The sequence below is a fragment of the Myodes glareolus genome, chromosome 7 (genome assembly GCF_982192425.1).
Source record: "Myodes glareolus chromosome 7, mMyoGla1.1, whole genome shotgun sequence".
In the NCBI taxonomy this organism is placed as follows: Eukaryota; Metazoa; Chordata; class Mammalia; order Rodentia; family Cricetidae; genus Myodes; species Myodes glareolus.
Window position 1 is genome coordinate 91183445 of NC_142032.1, and position 18372 is coordinate 91201816.

Below are 18372 nucleotides of genomic sequence, written 5' to 3' on the forward strand. Positions count from 1 at the left end.
AGGGATGGACTGTGACCTTGAACTATGATCTGAAACAAACCCTTTCTCCCTGTGTTGCCTTTGTCCATGCTGTGTTTATCACATCAACAAGACAGGAAACTAAGACCGCCTGGGTCATTATTATTAACATATGGAGGACGCCAAGGCTCAACAGAGCTTCCTAGCATTGTGGGGTAAGTTCCCAAGGTTCTTATTCTTGGGCATTGAGCTACCTGTCTGTCTTTCTCTCCCCACTCCTAGTCCACAGATGTGGGATCTTCACTTTGTACCAATAAGAAAACTTAAGCTGTTGGCTGGGTCGGAGTCACATATTCCAGTTGGGGGACATATAGGACCCGTTAAAATTCTTCCTAACTGTAAATTTGGCTCTTCATTAAGAAGTTAGGATTTTCGAAGCAGGATAATACATGTGGTCCACATACTGCAATTCTTCTGAAAAACTTGGGTGCTATCTCTAACAACCATAGAGCTGGCAGCCGCCAGCAGGGGCTCAAACGTTACCTGGCTATAATTGAGGATCTTGAAGACGGACTCGGAGACAAAGAGGATCTTCCCTCGGTCACATCCTACGACAAACAAAAATCCATCTGCTGCCTAATCAGGAGAAATGGATAATCAATTTATCACAGGTCAGGACACACGATCTGAAAGCAAATCAGGGATTCATTTTCTAAGGCTCCAACGCACGGGGCCACACACTGACACCTTCACTGACGTCAGAGGAAGAGATGCTTACAGACAAAGCTGTACGAATGCATTAAGATTCCCTCCCAGGAGGCTAGGTATTCCGTGTCATCTAATCATCAGGGGGAAAAGGCCAATTAAAGAAAGTCCCGTTTCAGAACGAATTCAGCTTCAACTTAATCTTCTGGCTATATGCCAGGCCGGGGGAATTAGGGTTCACCGTCCTAATACAGTCCCTCTGTCCTGGCTAACTTCCGCTCTCAACGTGACAGTCTGGAGCCACCCAGGAAGAAGAGTTTTAAGGCGAAATGATCTAGACCAGATGACCTGTGGGCATTTCTGTCCCTTGGGAGCAGCACCATTCCCTAGGTAGAGGGGCCTCAACACTGTAAGAAAGGAGAGGAGCTGAGCGTGAGCAGGCAGGCAAGGACTCACGCATTTATTCTCTCTGTTTCTGACTACAGCTTGCAAGGATCCATGTATTACTCTCTCGCTGCTCTTGCCTGTGGGTGCAGTACCTCAAGTGCCTGCCCTGACTTCCCTGTAATAACGGACCAGGGCATTGGAAGTGTGAGCCAAACAAGCCCTTTCTTCCAAAAAGCACTTGCTTTTTGCCAGGATATTTTTATCGCAGAGGTGGAAATGAAACTGAACAACTTCCATAGAGAACATAGACCCTGAGACTGCAAGGACCCTTTAAGATCAGAATTCCATCTTGAGGATCTCAGCTGCCATCCGATCTGAACTTGAACACCTTCCTTCACAGGGAGTGCTCCAGACTTTCAAACCTCACATCTACAGTGGCGTTATGGGGTTTTTGCTGATGGCACTCCCTGCGCGTGCGCCCAACACACAAGCGCAGTTCAAATGCACACAGGTTCAGGAACTACTGCCGTCAGCCATTTACTTCTCCCCCCAAGGCTGAGCGATCTGTGTTGTAAGAAAAAGCAGCCACGGTGATGAGATGCTTGCCTGGCAGCCATGAGAGCCTGGGTTCAAGCCCCACTTCTGCAAAAGCAGAACAAAATAAAACAGAACTTCCAGCATGAAATCCTTCCTCCCCTTCAGCTTAAGCACAGGTGGAACCTGGGGTAACCGAGACCAGGATGGAGAGACTGAAGCAGGTAAGGCCAGAGCAACGGCGAGGGGGCAGGTGGTGTTAGCTGCATGTGCCTGAGTCCTCCTGACAACCTTCCATGGATGACCACTCCATCTTGCTGGAGTCTTTTGGGGTTCCCCTCACACACTTGCCTTTGAGACTCTGCTCCCCTGCATTCTGAGAGATCCTGAAAGCCAGGTGCTTCAGGTCTGGAAGCCCAGGACCAGGAGACTGAGGCAAGAGGACTGCAAGAATTTGAAGTCAGCCTGGCTATACAGTGAGCTCTAGGCCAGTCTGAGCTAGAATAAGGTCCTTAATAAAGGCACATAGGAAAGATGGCTTGCACTGGTCACAAGGGGAACAAGGACCTGCTGCTAATTGCCACCACATGAGTGCCATAAGTCTTTGACAAATTCTAAAAAGAAGAAAAGAAAAAGGAAAAAAACCAAAAGTCTGTTCTTTTCACAAAGAATACAGAATATAGTTTAGTTCAAAGAACTAGGGTATGAATTCAAGTGCCAGAAAGTAAAGGGCCAGCACAGGCAACTGTCCTAGGATGTAAAGGGCCAGCACAGGCAACTGTTCTAGGACGTAAAGGGCCAGCACAGGCAACTGTTCTAGGATGTAAAGGGCCAGCACAGGCAACTGTTCTAGGATGTAAAGGGCCAGCACAGGCAACTGTCCTAGGATGGAAAAAGGGCTATCACAGGCAACTGTTCTAGAATAGAAAGGGCCAGCACAGGCAACTGTCCTAGGACGTAAAGGGCCAGCACAGGCAACTGTCCTAGGATGGAAAGGGCCAGCACAGGCAACTGTCCTAGGATGGAAAGGGCCAGCACAGGCAACTGTCCTAGGATGGAAAAAGGGCTATCACAGGCAACTGTCCTAGAAAGAAAGGGCCAGCACAGGCAACTGTCCTAGGATGGAAAGGGCCAGCACAGGCAACTGTCCTAGGATGGAAAGGGCCAGCACAGGCAACTGTCCTAGGATGTAAAAAGGGCTATCACAGGCAACTGTCCTAGAATAGAAAGGGCTAGCACAGGCAACTGTCCTAGGACGTAAAGGGCCAGCACAGGCAACTGTCCTAGGATGGAAACAGCTAGAGAGGTAGCTGCCTAGGGTGTAAAAGTAAGAACAAGGGGACAGGGGTGGGGGCAGGATCACTCAGTTTGAGACCCTGTCAAGCCACCAGCCATGGGGAGCTCAAGTCCCTAAGCTGGGCCAGGGTGAAGGATGACAGTGAGGAGGAGGAAAGTTTCCTGGCACCATCCGCTGGGAGCCTCATTATGTCAAAAAATTGGATATTAATAACTTCCTCATTTGCCTTCCAGACAGTCATATCTCAGAGGAGGCGTGTTCTCAGGGTTCTTGCTGAGGTGGGGATGCTGGAAGGAAAGTGATTGACAACCTGGTGGGAACCCTGGGCAAGCCAAGACCTGAGCAAAGGAGGGCAAGCAGGGGGCAGAATCAGCATGGACTCAGTCAGCACTGCAGGCTCCAAATGACGCTGCACTCCATAAGTCAGACAACCAAGCAAAGATGCTGGGCATGAGGACAGTTAGTGCCAAGGGCCAGGAGGACAGCCAGGACTGGTTCCTTCTCAGAAGGGATGGCTGCTCATGAGAAAGTGACTGAGTGGAGTCCGTCTAGGTTCAAAACGCAGGGAAGCAGAGTATCTGGACGCTGTAAGCTGGTCAGGCTGACTGACCCTCACTCTGTTCCTTAGAGATTCTGAAAGCCAGGCATAGTGGCTCAGGGCTAGAATCTCAGCACCCAAGTGACCGGGGCAAGGGGACTGCAAAAATTTGAGGTCAGCTTGGGCTACGGAGTGAGTTTTAGGCCAGCCTGGGCTAGAATAAGGTCCTTAGTAAAGGCACATAGGAAAGATGGCTTGCACTGCTCACAAAAGGTATAAGGACCTGTTGTTAATTATGATACCGTCATATAAATCAGTGCAGACAGCCATCAAAAAAACACAAAGAATAGATAAGGGGGGGAGTGTGTGTGCGCGCGTGCGCATGTGTATGTAATGGAATCATTTATTGAGCTGTAAAGAAAAAATAGGTCCATAGATGGGATTGGAGATCATGTTAAGCCAGACTCAGAAAGACAAATATCACATTTTCTCTCATATGTGGAATGCAGACTTAAAATGCGCGCGCGCGCACACACACACACACACACACACACACACACACACGAGCAGAAAAGAGGTGGGAGCTATCCTGGGCTTTGCACACTTCTGCTGAAAGACCTGGCCACAATACTGTGGGGGTGGCAGGCACGGTGAGCCCTTGTGTGGGGGTACGGGTGGGTCCTCTACCTCTCGGTTACACTTTCCTGTTCTTTCTGTTTACACTGTGCCAAAGGGCATGCTGCTGACTGCAGGCTCATTCCCTTTCTGTTTCTTAGCTCCTCTCCCTCAGCCCAGCAGCAGGGCTGGAGCCTGGCACAGGCCTCCTTTGTGGAAGCCATAAGTTCCTAAGACGCCAGCCTGGCCGTCCCTCCGCAGAAACATGCAAGACAGAGAGTGCGAAGGCGAAGCAGGTGACAGTAAGCCCCCTTTCATGCCTCCTCTCTGGTGATTTCGATGTCTGGATGGGTTCAGGTGTACAGATTCAGGCGGAGCTTTTGAGTCAGTGGTTGGGTTGGAAGAGAGGGTTCTCACCCATTGCTAGAATCAACCCTCTCTAAATGTGTGTGAAGAAATCTGATTCTCAACTCACCCCTTCTCTCTCTCTCTCATTTTATTTTGTATGTATGAGTGTTTTGCCTGCATGTATACATGTATACCACATGTATACATGTGTCTGGGGCATTGGATCCCCTGGAGTTACAGATGGTTGGTTGTAAGCTACCATGCTGGGAATCAAACCTGGGTCCTCTGTGAGATCAACAAGTGTTCTAAACCACTAAGCCAATGTCCCTCACTCCCATTTTTAACAAAATCCTTCTCTGGCTTAAAAATCGCACTACCGTAGATGCTCCCTTCTTTGCCTAAGGTAGGTGCAGAACTGGTTTCGTGGAAGGAATGCGGAATGTGTCCAGAAACGAAAATAAAGTGGGGAAGCAAGAGAGGAAGTGGGCCCAGAGGAATTCAGGGTCGAGATGTCAGTCTCCCGCACGCTGGACTCACTCTGGAACTCATTAAGAAAGTAAACGCCGCGAAAGGGGTTCCCGCAACTGCCACATACCCTGAGAATTAGGTGTTTCAGTTCGTCATCCGATAGAAATGTTGGCTTGTAGTTTGCTTCTGTGTATGGGTTGGTGGCACCTTAGGGAGAAAAGGAAAGAGTGGGCAGACGTTTCTATTTAGATAGCATCACACTCCCCTGCCTGCAGCCTGGGCTGAACCAACCCCTCTTTCTTTTGCCAAAACATGGTGGGTCTGGCTTGAGACAGAATCCTGTCAGTCCAAAAAGAATCTCATTGAAAAAAGAATGCTGCTGCGCACAGGGTATGAGTGCACTTTCCTAATTATGGGGGGAGAGGAGGGGGTGGGGGATGGGGGGCTAGGGAGTAGGGGACAGACAATGTGGTAGCTCACACCTTCAACCCCAGCACTCAGAAGACAGAGATGGGTAGGTCTCTGAGATTAAGGTCAACTTGATCTAAACAGTGAGTTCCAGGCTAGCCAGAGCTACACAGTGAGACCCTATCTCAAAAAACAAAAACAAAAACCCTACAGCTCTAAAAGTCTCCTGGGTAGGTTCCGAGATCCAGAGGTCCTGGGCTGTCCAGGAATTCTGTCAAGCCCTCACTTCCCGGGTTCTAGAGCAATCATCCAAGCTGCCAGGCCCTGGGTCCACTTGGGCAAGCTTGGCAACCTGGGGGCATTACTCTCATCCACACAGTTCAGTCCCAGGACTGAGGGGGACCAGACTTCTGTCTAAAAGGCTCTTGATCTGCTGCTCTCGAGAGCAATAGCTCAGCAAGGCCACTAATGACTGGAGCATGCAGAGAAGCAAAGCAAGAGCCCCAGTGAAGGGCAAGACTACATCTCATCTGTGAAAACTCGGGGCACCATGGGAAAGGAGGCCAAGGGGATGTCTGTGTCCTTCACATCAGCTAACGAGGCACATGCTTTAATCCACATCCCTTGAAATTTTCCATCCAATCTGCTAACGATTCATTAATTACAATCCGTCTCTTCTTCACTAAAGTCAAGTTTTCAGTGCCGTTCTTCAAACATGAGAGTCGGTATTTCGATTTTTTTAAAATAATGATCAAAAGTCGGAACAAAAGCGACTTCCTATTTCTGGTGGTCTTACACAGATAGAAAGGCATGCCTCTCTTACTATGTAGGTCACATGGGGTCGAGCACCCTTTCCACGTTTGTCCTGAAGCCCAGGGCTATCTGGAAAATTCCAGGAACAGCATTCACCAAAACGGGTGCTGTATTTCAGACTCCTCCCGCAGTTTTGGTAAAGTTGGTTCCACTTTCCTGCCTCTGTTTTCTCACCCTCCCCACACTCAGCAAAGAAGGGAAATACTGCCTCCCTCACAAAGAGTCAATCTAGTTCGGGAAAATTCCAAGAGGATGCAAGTATCGTCTATGTGCATTTCTGATAATAAGACTCTCTACCCATGACTCACTCATCGGAGTCCGAGGCTCTTTCCTGCCTCCCTGTGTGCTCCTAGGTTTCTGATTTTGATCACTGTAAGGGATGCAGGCACAGGCAAAGGGGAACCCGAGAGGTGCCCGCTCTGGTAGGCAGGAAGCCGAGTACACACACAAAGTCATTTCAGCTCACAGGTTTATATGCTCAGGGGAGATATGACTGCAAACTACCCCTCAGTACCCGCATCAGCTTGTTAATCACTTGAGTCGGCCCCTTATCGGTGGCTGAGACACACAGGCACATCACTTAGGTACACATACAGAAAGAAATCGCCAGTTGTGTCAGGGGCAGTGCAGGCAAGGGCGGTCACGTTTGTGGTCAAGGGCGTCACGGTGATGAAGCCCGAGCTCTCACCTCTCAGTGTTTTCATGTGTTGAACAGCCATCCTCAGCACGGTGAGCTTATCTAGCTTCCTGGACATCGCATTGCATGTTGGTACCAAAGAAGCCAATTCATCAATGAAACTGTTCATTTTGTCTCGACGCCTCTTTTCAATCTGACTGTGGGCCTCCCTGAACACGGAAGGAGAATGATCGCAGTTGAGATGTGCGCCAGCATCGAGGCAACACTGACAAAAATAAATGAGCTGTGACTGCTTCCCAGATTCTCTGACATGGGAAATTCAGACGGTAGAATGTTTCAAATTAGACTTTTATACTGAAAATCACCCCCAAACGGTCTCACTGACAACTCAGAATTAGAAAACTGATTTGTTTTTTCGTTTATTTGTTTTCGGTGTTTCCCCATCTTTTAAGAAAAAAAAATTATGACAGTTGTGCATCCACAAGAAACTGAATTGTTTATTTTTCCTCAGTTATTCTTTCCTTCAGATTCTGTAAGACCAGGTTGCTGGAATGGGGACAGGAGGAGGAAGAAAGGAAGTAGAGGTTCCACACAGCCAAGCATCCAAAGCAGCCACGGAACCACCCAAATCCCACAGCACACACCTCTGCAGCCCGTGAGCAGCCTACTGTGTGGCCTGCTGAGGCCGTCATGTTCGTCTGGTGGAGGTAAGCAGTACTAACACGTTCTTGGATCAACCAGGACCCACCTAGATCTAACAGATTCTCGGTCTGTGCCCAGGCTTCCTTTGAGGGATGCCGCATCATGCTCTACCCCTGAACTGGCTGCCTGTCTAGCTAGGAGACCGCTTCCCTACAAGATGTGACCTGCTGTTTCCTGACCATCCTCCCACAGGGGAGCACCACCAATAGAGAAGGAGATACTGAAACACCGAGCCACCTACACAGGCTGGTCTATAACCAAGAAGCCAGAAGTGTCAGGTTAGCCAGTCTGCAGCTTGCCATGACACAACCTCAACCAGCCCTAGACAGTGACGGCAGAGAGGCATGAAGACCCAACAGAAGGCCATCAGCAAGTGTAAATGAGACAAGAAGGACCAAGTCAGGCGATCTCTGAGGAGCGTGGGTGCCTACGATCTGGTCTTCAGATACTACTCGCAGCACAAGAAAGGTCAGAGGTGAGACCCAGCCCAGGAATGGCATCACGTCTTCTGGGGGGCCAGTGAGTGAGGAAGAAGTCAGCTGTGAAGTCAGGAGAGAACTCCAGCCTGGAATGACTTTCTGCTACCTCCAAAGTTTCCTCCGGGCTAAATGTGCATAGATAACAACATGCAAAGGCCAGTTCAATATAGGGGAAACAGGGCAGAATCTTAAACAAGCTAAAACACGCTGCCACCTCCTCATTTCCTGAGGTGACAGTGTCCGAGATGACTCTACCAACCGGAAATAAATGCATCAAGCCTCCTCAACTGCTCTCTAAGCGACTGAAAGTAAATGTTTTAAATCAGAGGTTGAACTTACCTTGCATTCTTGATCCTTCCTTGGTGTTCTGCATATTCTAACCTGGAGGGGAGGGCAGAAGATAAAATTTAGTCCCTGGGTATGCCTGGGAGAATTATACATCTCTGTTTTCTCCCTGCCAGACCCCCGACACCTCTCTACAGCCGCACAGGGGTTCTTGGTTATTAGCCAGGCTAGAGACTGGGGATTGGGAGGCAGCTTTGAGCTCACGTCCACTGTGCAAGAGAATGGCCACAAGATAACTAAAGTTCAAGTCACTAGGTTATGGTACCTTCCATGAGGGTCATCTTTGTCTGTGTCCATGCTTTCTCTGCAAAAACAAAAGCAGACAATAACATGATAATACAGATGCAGAGGGTAATCTCTTATCATATAGAAGGCTCTCACTTATTCAGAAAGCGCAAATAACCAAGATATATATGGATGTCTAATAGTAACATGAAAAAAACACAAATGGACCTTATTATAAAGCCTGTACAGTCATTCCACATTACCAAACAAAAGTGTGTATATGGTCAATAAACTAGTTCATCGTATGACTGTTTGAAAATTGGGAATCTACAGTGTTTATGGAGACTTTTAGTTAACCAGAGTAGCCAGACATCTGTGCCACCTCATTCTTTGGTTGTTCTGGATAGATGATAAATAAAGTTTACTCTATCCCAAAACATATCAGATCCCAAAGATACTAGTGCACGTATCTATTTGTTGGGTGGCGGATGAAGGGAGGAGGAGCTAATGAAAGCCCTGACCAACAGTGAAGGGCAGAGTAGAGCCCCAGGCAGCATCTCGAAAGCACTGCCACCACAGGTTGCTCCTAGGCCAAGTGGGCAGCCCCAGAATCGAGAAATCAAGATGAAGAGGAGTATGAAGGGACACAGAGGATCCTGGGGTCATAGTAGGGCCTGACTCCCTTTCACAGATCCCAGAAATCCGTGTCTGATGGCATTTAGCAGTTCAGTAAATAAAGACCAAAATCCCCAAAAGAAGAGTTTGTTTCTTCTTAGGAGCAGCTCACTCCTCTGTCCAGCTCAAGTACTCATCAGGAAGGTACCGACTGCCTTCTCTCCTGTTTCCCATGTCTCCCAAGGGAAGGACTGTGGCCCTTCAAACAATACAAACTATTTTCTGGAATGCTGGAGCACATCAAGGGCATCCTAACACAGTGGCTCCCAATTAGGTGCCCTGGGTATTTCAGAGGAAGCTTCTCCAGTTAGTCCTAGGGTTCAGAGGAAGCCATGAAGGTCACCAGGCAAAGGTGTCCCTTTGCACTGGAATTGTGTCTGCCGCTGTGACCAAGCTCATACCCAGGCAAGAGGAAGCCAACAGCCTTAAAATAGGAAAGCTACAGGCGGTAGAACATGAGTTCTAGAAGGTAATTTGCAAAAATTTGCAAACGTGGGGTCCCACAGAGGAAGCTTGAAAGTTACTGGGTGAAGATGAGGCTGGAAATCATGGGTCCAACAGAAATCTTAGAACACATTAGTTGCTTCATCAGCATTTGCCCAAGACAAAGCTTTACAGAAATGCCCTGGTCTGTGTTGGGGAGTGGACACTATTGGCAGGAGCCCCACAATCTTCACACCCACTTTCCATCCCCTGGGCTGTGCCTCTCTCAGTGGCCTGGTATGACTTAGACATTATCACAGCATCTCCTAGGGGCACCTGAGCTTCAGCTGCTGTGTTCTCCAAATCAGACCTGCGGACCTCTGCAGAAAGGACGCCTGCAGAAGGAGCTGGGGGCGCTACCTCCTCAGAGATTTTTTTTTTCACTCAATAAAACAAAAGAAAATCCTTCAATGGACTCCATACAGCTGCCTCAGTGACATGAAGCCTGCCTCTGAACGGTCTACCCTGCCTCCCTCCCTAGCGGGTTACAGGGGCAGGAGAGTGGGGTGGTGAGCGGGAAAATGTACTTCCTCAGAAGAAGAGTCAAGTCTACGGAGAACCCGAACTACCACTGAACGCGGCAGGTGCGTGCTAACTGACACAGAGTCAGTATCCCGCGGCTGTCGACGTGCCGACTCCCACTCCTCCGTGCCATACACAGGAGTTAAGCAGCTGAAACTATCTTCAAAGAGGCTGTATGGGTGCTCTCCCCAACATCACTTCCCCAGACTGTGTCTACTCAAAGGAGCGTGCAAAGGAAGGGGTGGGAGATGGTGGAAGGACCTGGCTTTAAGGCTGATCTTTCACCCCATGACATGAACAACCTGAGGACAGGAGGTGACATAAAAAACACCAGCAGTGCTGCTGGCCTTCTTTGCTTGACATTTTGGAGCCAAGGAAGCCACAAAAGGTGTGTAGCACTCGGAGGGGCCCTTAGCTTCCCACACCTTCCTCTGGGGACCATGGCAGGCAGCTGTGGCAGGTGCTCTATGCCTAGGCCCTGACCCGAGCTGACCGTCCCAAGGGCCTTACTGGTAGTCGGTGGAGCTGCCCTTCCTCTTGCGGTTGCAGTCCACGCTGCTGGTGCCCAGGGAACCGGAGAGCAGGTCGGTGGGGCCTGGGGACATGAAGTCGCTGATTGTTGAGGAGATGTCCATTCTCTGGTCCGCCATTGGAAGGGAGGCACTGAAACGATCGCAAGAGAACACTTGTTTCTCCGGGAACATTTCATGTTTAAAGATTTGCTTGATCTTTACTTCCGTGTATGTGTGTGGGTGTGTGGTACCTGTGGAAGCATGAGGCATCCAGTCCCCCCAGAGCTGGAGTGATGAGCGGTTGCGTGCTGCCCGATGAGGGTGCTGGGAACTGCACCTGGCCCTCTGGAAGGGCAGCATGAGTCACCACCAGCCCTGGGAGAGTAATTTCAGTATGTTCTTCTGTGTAGCACAGGGCCTGGACGGCACTGAGGACACAGGTCTGGCTTGCTGTAATAGCAGCACTCACCCTGCAGCCCAGAAGAGGCACACCGGGTGGTGGGGAAAGCCTTGTGCTTATTTTGAGAGTTTTAATTTGTAATTTGTGAAGGCACTATATCTTTGTGAAAGTGTCTGTGTGCCCAGAGAGGTTTAGTGGCTTCTTCTAGGACCTACAATGAAGGAAGGAGACTGAGACCGGGGAGGTGACCTGACAGCCCACATATACTCAGACGTAGGCAGTTTCATTTCCTCTGAATTAATAAACAGATAATCAGTGAAATAAACATGAAACACAAGTTGGTTTTTGTGCTTTTGTTATGGTTTTTGTTTAAAAAAAATGTGGAGAAGCATGAACTATAAGAGGCACACACATTGTTCTCGGAAGGTAAAAGCAGGAGAGCCATGAGTTCAAGACTAGCCTGGGCAGCATTAGTGGGGCCCAGTTATAACCATGATTCTTCTCCAAAAGAAACCCTAAGTCCTATTGCAGAGTTAAGAAAATATGGTCCCCATCTCTTTATCCCCACCTTGCTCCTCCCCCTCCCCCCTGCCCCTACCTCCCTGCTCCCAGCACCCACTTGCATAATTAAATGACACTGCAAATGTCCTACAGTACAAGCCATTTTCCAAGTTCATATTTTACAAGCACAGAGTACACCGGCTCAGAAAAGTTGTAAGTACCTGGTAAGGGTCTCTAACTTCAAACCCTGGTGAAGAGGGGTCGCCCAGAGGGCCACCAAGAGCTCCAAGCTCCACAGGATTTGACTGGGGCGGTCACTCCCACCGTCTGTGCCCAAGTTCCCACATCTGCAAAACAAGAGGGTAACGGTGAATCCCACTCCCCAAAATCACTAGTGTGCCCTGAGGTTAGGGCCCAACCCTCCTAGTCAGGCCACTGCCAACTCCCGCACACTCTTCGGGAACCGACATCTTTATGCATAGGTCTCCACTTGTTACCTCAGGCAGCTAGTGGGCAGCTCTTGTGATCTCTAGTCCCCAAAGCTGCCTGGCCAGTCTCTGGAATTTTACTTATTACTGATGTTGCTTCTCCCTTCACAGGCCTTTGTATACCCTGGTGTCTATCCTCAGTCCCCGTTTCTCTACCACATGCCTTCTGCCCAGTCTTCACTTGCGTGCTGCAGAAGACGTACACTTTGGAGGCCCACAGGGCTGCCAGCCTCCCCTCACACCCTGGCCACTGGTGTCCCTTCTGCTCTCAGTGACTTCCTGTTAGCTCTTCTGTGCAACTTCCAAACATCCCCCTCATTCTCACTTTAAGTGATAATTCTTCTCCTTTTTCTCTCTCTCCTTCCCCCACCGCCCCCAACCCCAGCACTGGAATCTGATGCCAAGGCCTCGTGCCTGCTGCCAATGCTCCACCACTGAGCCACACCCCCAGCCCTGCTGGCTGGCTGTAAATCAAATGGTGGCCAGCAAACACATCTACAGCCCCGGCGGGTGCTGCTGTTGAGGCTCCCCCTTCCCTAAGACCTGTCTGAATCCACTCAGTGCTCAAGACCGTCATTCCTGAGCCCCTACCCCCTGCCAATCCTACACCATCCATGCTCCCCACACGACTGGATCATTCTCATCTGGGTGAACAGCTGTCATATCATTGCATCTTGGAGGTAAAAAAGCCAGCACATTATTTGTTCCTATTGCTCAGGATGTTGAACCCAGGGCCATTTGCTGGGCAGATGCTCTACCTTAGTTCTGTGCCATCCCCCAGCCCTAAATAAACTGTTTGGGACATTGTCCTCCTATTGTCCCATTTTCTATGTCTCCAGCTTCTTCTTGTTTCCTCCATATAATCTAACTCAGGTCAGGATTTTTTTTTTAAATCTAATTTAATTTTACCTTATTTTATGTAGGCGGGTGTTTTACTTGTATGATGCCCATATACCGACTTGTGTGCCTAGCATCTATGGGTGTCAGAAAGGGGCATCCAATTCTCTGGATTTGGAGTCACAGAGGGTTGTGAGTCACTGTGTGGGTGCTGGGAATGGAACTCTGGTCTTCTAGAAGAACAGCCAGTATTCTTAATCTCTGAGCCATCTCTCTGGTCCCCATGTCAGGCTTTGACCCTACACGATGTCTTTACAAGACTGGGCTGCCCATGCTAGTTCTGCAAGGACCACCCTTTTCTACATCTAACGGCCAGTTTACACTCCCTACCCCAGTGGCATCAGCAGAGCTGACCTCTCCCTAGCTACTGTCTCTGTCCACGCTCAATCCCTAGGAGTTCTATCTGACTGTCTCAAATGCCACCCATACTGTGACAACTCCAAGCGTCTATCTCCAGCCTGGCTGTCCCCTGAACTCTAGACTTGTCCAACCATCCATGTCCCAAACATCTCTGCCTAAGTATGTGACAGAGACTCTGTACTGACATGCTCATGCTCCCAAGCAAGCCTTTCTGACCTCCTAAGTAGTCAAGTGGCCTCCACCCTTCTAGGCTCCATGTCAAGAAGCCACCTGACCCTGCTATTGGTCTTCTTATTGGCATGGAATTAAAAATACAGAACAGGACACTGCTAAATGTTGCTTCCGCAATGACAGTTCTTTGAAGGGCCATACAGCATGAACCCTGCCAATCCTCCTATTCAATACCTCTATTTAAATTGTTCGAATCCACATTTCCCCTATAAAAACCTCCTTCCCGCTCTCCCCACAAGGCGGTCAGCTCTGGAGAGCAGGGGCTCCACTCTAATGATGACCCCCAGCGTGAGGAACTCTTCCTGGCACACAGCAATGTTCCACCAGATCAGAGATGAATGAATTACCTGCATACGACAAAAAACTCATCACAGATGCTGTAAATGCTTTTTGCTTTCATTTCCTTTTGACTTTCCTATGTAGTCTTAAAACATTACAAAAATCATTTTCAAGATAATAGAACACAAATATTCTCCCTTATACCAATATTTTGTAACTTTTAATTTATTTCACTTACCTTTTTTTTTCCCAGACAGGATCTTGCTGTGTAGCCTGGAACTCATTATGTAGCCCAGGCTAGCCAAAAACAGAACAGTGATCTCCCTACTTCAGCCTCCCAGTGGTAGAATTACAAGCGTAAGCCACCATACAGGCTTATATTTAATTTTAGTCTTGTGTATGTATGTGTACATGTTCACGTGTGCACCTGTGTAAAGATGTATATGCACATGCATGTACATGTGTAGAGGCTGAGGTTGACTTTGGGTGCCCTTTCCAATCATGCGCCTCACTCCTTGCGACAGGGTCTCTTACTGAACTCGAACTCACGAACTGGGATAGACTGGTTGCAGCAAGCCCCGGGGATCTACCTGTGCTCACTTTCCCAGCAATGGCTCACAAGGGCATGCCTCTACACTTGGCTTTAAATTTTGTATTTTTAAAAGATGTCTTTATTTTTATGCATATGAATGGCTTTGCCTATGTGTGTATATGTATGTATGTACATGCGCTATGTGTGCCTGGCACCCTGGGAGGCCAGAAGAGGGCACTGGATCCCCTGGAATTGTAGTTACAGAACACTGTGAACTGTCATGTGGCTGGTGGGAACTGGACCCAGATCCTCTAGAAGAACGGCAGTGTTCTTAACCCCTGAGTCATCTCTCCACCCCCTTTTAACAGTTTTAATTATAAGTATGTGTCTGTGTACATGAGTGCTGGTGCCCAGAGGCCAGGTGCACTGAACCCCTTGAAACTAGAGTTAGAGGCAGTTGTGAGCCACGCAATGTGGGTTCTGAGAATCAAACTCAGGTCTCATACGAGAGTACTAATGTGCTGTCAAGTGCGGAGCCATCCCTCCAGCTTCTATACCCAGATTTCCACGGGGTCCTGGGACTGAACTCAGGTCCTTCGGTTTGCTCGATAAGGGCTTTACCAGCAGAGCCTTCTCTCTAGCCCCTCATTTCCCTTTCCTACTTACAGATTCAATCCTTCTGCAACTGTTCTGATACGCCATTTACGGTTAACCATTTCTCTCCTCCCTAGAGTGGAGGCACCACTGTCCAAGACCTACTTCTTAGACCATGCTTCGTGTTACTAAACACCTAAAGTGGTTCCTCTGCTGAAGGGCTGGGTTCACTCTTACTATTCTGTTACCCTAATCTAGTTCTTTTCATTCTACTATCATACTATTTTTACAAGTGTGGCCTCCAAACACATCTTAATCTACTAATAAAGGGGAAATAATCTCCAAATTATTTTTCTTCTATTAGTCTTAGTTTTCAGAACCATCTTGTTTATTCTGGCTTGTCCTTTGGGGAGCATCCTATAAAATTCCCAGTGTGTGGCCACTGTAACTGCTGATGTTCACACGGACCTTCAGGGAAGCAGGAAGGGGCTGAAGATATAACCTTCCCTCCAGGTCTTTGTGGTTTACAGACCCTTGTCCCTTGCGCATGTCAGACCTGGGGTGTCACCAGGATCTGACTCACTTTTTAAACAGCCTAACGGCTGAAGGCCACCAACGACCATCGCTGTCAGGGGTTATTACCTGAAGTTACACTTCTCAAGCTTCGATCCAGCGTGGGAGGTACGAGGGACCGCTGTACTTGCTGGTCACCTCAAAGTGACTTTCATGTTTTGTAGCTTCCCTCCAGGGAATCAACTTCTTCCAAAACCCTACAGTAGAAAACCCAAACAGGTCATATGGGGATAAACAAATCTGGAAGTCTCTCGTGAGCTAAGGAGGATGGGAGGGCTAGCTCCTGACCCACATAGGGCAGGCTCACAGCCCGTCCATCACCACATCCTGGCCACACTCGCTGGCCCAACACTGCCCGCGTTTTACATCCCTGTGATGCCTAAGTTGTAAATGCATGAATCTGACAGATGCTTCCTGTGAAAACCATGCCTTCTAAGTATGGATTCCTGGACACGTTCTTAGGAAAGCTAGGCATGTTTTTATTACTTCTTTTACTGGGTTACATAGTAACTGTGAAAGTCCGGGTGTTACTTTCATCAGACACTGATCCACTTACGTGGGTTAACTGATTTAGACTTGAACATCACTCATGGAGGCAGGGACTACTGCTGTATGCATTTTACAAAGGGAAAATCCTTCAAGAGGTCAACAAACTAGTCAACGCCACACAGAGAGTGGTGGGCCACCACAAACAACTGACAAAATTGTTCAGTTCAAGCTGGGAGTGGTGGCTCGGGTCTGGAATCTCAGCACTTAGGAGGTAGGGTCAGGAGGGTCGGAAGTTCAAGGTCATCCTCAGTTACACAGGAAATTCAAAGTCAAAATGGGATACAGAGAGACCTCGTCCCAAAACAACAGTGCTGGGCACATAGCCCAGCAGTTGAGAGAGCTTCTTACTCTTCCAGAGGACCTGAGCTCAGTTCTTAGCACTCCCAGCAGGTTGCTCACAACCACCTGTAACTTCAGCTCCAAGGGATCTTCTGGCTTTTATGGCCATTGTTTTCCTGAGCACATACTTACATGCAGACACACACATACACACAATAATTTTTTTTAAAAAAATTGTTTTTAAAAACAGCTCTCTGGCAAATGAAAGCAGTCGCCTTTACCCAGAGGACAGAAAAGGACCAAAGTCTTTTGGCCCAAACAAATGCCAGCAGGACCAGCTCAGTCAGGTGTTTAAAGAAAATCCCTGTGAACACCAAGATGTCTAACACTAAAATAGGCATAACATCTGCAAGGAGTCATTTCAGTCAAGTGGCAATAATTTCACCTTCTTCCAGCACACAGGCCCCACACTCTGCCCTTGAAATCTCTATGGTAGTTTCCTGTGTGGGGGAAAGGTTGACATAGAAGGAACACAGGGGCCTTCCACATGCTCCTTATTCATGTTGTTCTGTCTGCATCAAGCAACCTGTAGCTGAGAACGCTCTCCTGACCTCCTGAAGCAAAAGCCCTGGCACTGTACTGGCTAGCCCTGGCACTGTACTGGCTGACTCTAGCAGTCTTTGCAAAATGCTATCTGTCTCAAGGGTCCTAAGACCTCTAGATGACTATCCAGGCCCATGACTCCTCCACGCAGCCAGGCTCAGAATCCTTCATGGTCCAACACTGTCAAATCCAGTTCAGGCACATGCAAACACTAGATCTGGGAAAAGAGCTAACAGTGACAGTCTCCAGGCTTTCCATATGTATGCAACTCCAGCTCCATCTGAGTCCCTGTCCAGCTGGAACATGGTTTTCTCAACTCCCAAGTCAGCAAGGCCTAAGTCACGCTGGGCCTGTCTATACATAAGTGCACTCAGGTGCACACACACACACACACACACTCCTCCCCAGAGCTCCTTTGAAGGATGGATCTAGCTACTTCCCTGTATCCCCTGCCAATGTTCTGTCCAACATCATTCTCTCCAGAGTCAGCCCCTCCCTCTACAGCCAGTGAGAGAAAGCCCTCGCCCTCCTCCCTCAGGGTACTCTAGGCCTCATTTTTCCTTAAGCCAGAAATATCCCAAACTCCCTGGCAGGACATGCTGGGGCTCACTCAGTGCTAACACACTGCCCAGGGCTCAGGCCAAGAGGAAGCATCAAGGTACCCAGGGGCTAGGTGGCAAAGGGACTCTCTTACCTGTTCCTTGGTAAGGCCTCCATGCTATTGCAGATCCCCCTGTCCCCACCCGCTCAACTAGAACCCTGCAGCCAGGACCTCAATCACAGGTCACTGTGATTGCCCCATGCCTCACTGTAAGCGTCCATGAGCAGACAATCCGGGTCCTTTCTCCCTTCTGTGTTTGATCAAGGTTTCACTAGATTTACAGTTCCTCACTCCACATGAAATACCTCACCTTGATTGGCTTTTCTAATATTAAATTTTACTTTATAGAATTTATACCCGCTAACTTAGACGCTGCACAGGGACCCGAGTGCCATCCAGAGAAGCAGGAGGCAGAAGGAATCGTCACAGCCCAGGCTGCCCTCGCAGAGTGGTTGCGCAGCTGAGAAGGCGAGGTGGGAATGTCAGCTACCAGTGGGCACCAAAGGAGACAGTGTTCCTCTGCAGAGCAAGACAATGCTAAACTCCAAGCCTTAAGAAGCCCATCCTACCATCTGCAGGAAAGACGGCCACCCTGAAGCCCTCAATGAAGACCGTTTGTCCTTGTCTCCTTTCTCATCCTTGCCCCAGTACCCCAGAAGGCCACCTGGAGATTGCATGTATGTTCCAACTGTTAGAGACAGGTGAAGACATCCCATCTCTCTCTGGGACCAAATCACTTTTTAAAATCACTGTTAGTGGGGACAGACAGACAGTTCAGTAGTACAACACTAACCCAGCATGCATGGGGCCCCAACACTGGGGGGTGGGGGAGGG

The 18372-nt window shown here is 48.8% G+C and overlaps 1 protein-coding gene across 3 annotated transcripts in view; it reads right to left on the reverse strand.

Moving 5' to 3' along the window:
• The window catches only part of Bmal1 (basic helix-loop-helix ARNT like 1), a 98160-nt gene that overhangs the window by 19821 nt on the left and 59967 nt on the right, over nucleotides 1–18372 (reverse strand). For all 3 annotated transcript variants that reach the window (XM_087908548.1, XM_087908546.1, XM_087908547.1), the window contains 8 exons: nucleotides 15576–15703; nucleotides 11774–11899; nucleotides 10650–10802; nucleotides 8500–8538; nucleotides 8229–8270; nucleotides 6760–6917; nucleotides 4978–5057; nucleotides 502–594 (listed from right to left, as the gene is read on the reverse strand). In XM_087908548.1, the coding sequence (XP_087764674.1) occupies nucleotides 502–594; nucleotides 4978–5057; nucleotides 6760–6917; nucleotides 8229–8270; nucleotides 8500–8538; nucleotides 10650–10789 (552 nt within the window). In that variant the 5' untranslated portion in view covers nucleotides 10790–10802; nucleotides 11774–11899; nucleotides 15576–15703. The remainder of the gene's footprint in view (nucleotides 1–501; nucleotides 595–4977; nucleotides 5058–6759; nucleotides 6918–8228; nucleotides 8271–8499; nucleotides 8539–10649; nucleotides 10803–11773; nucleotides 11900–15575; nucleotides 15704–18372) is intronic.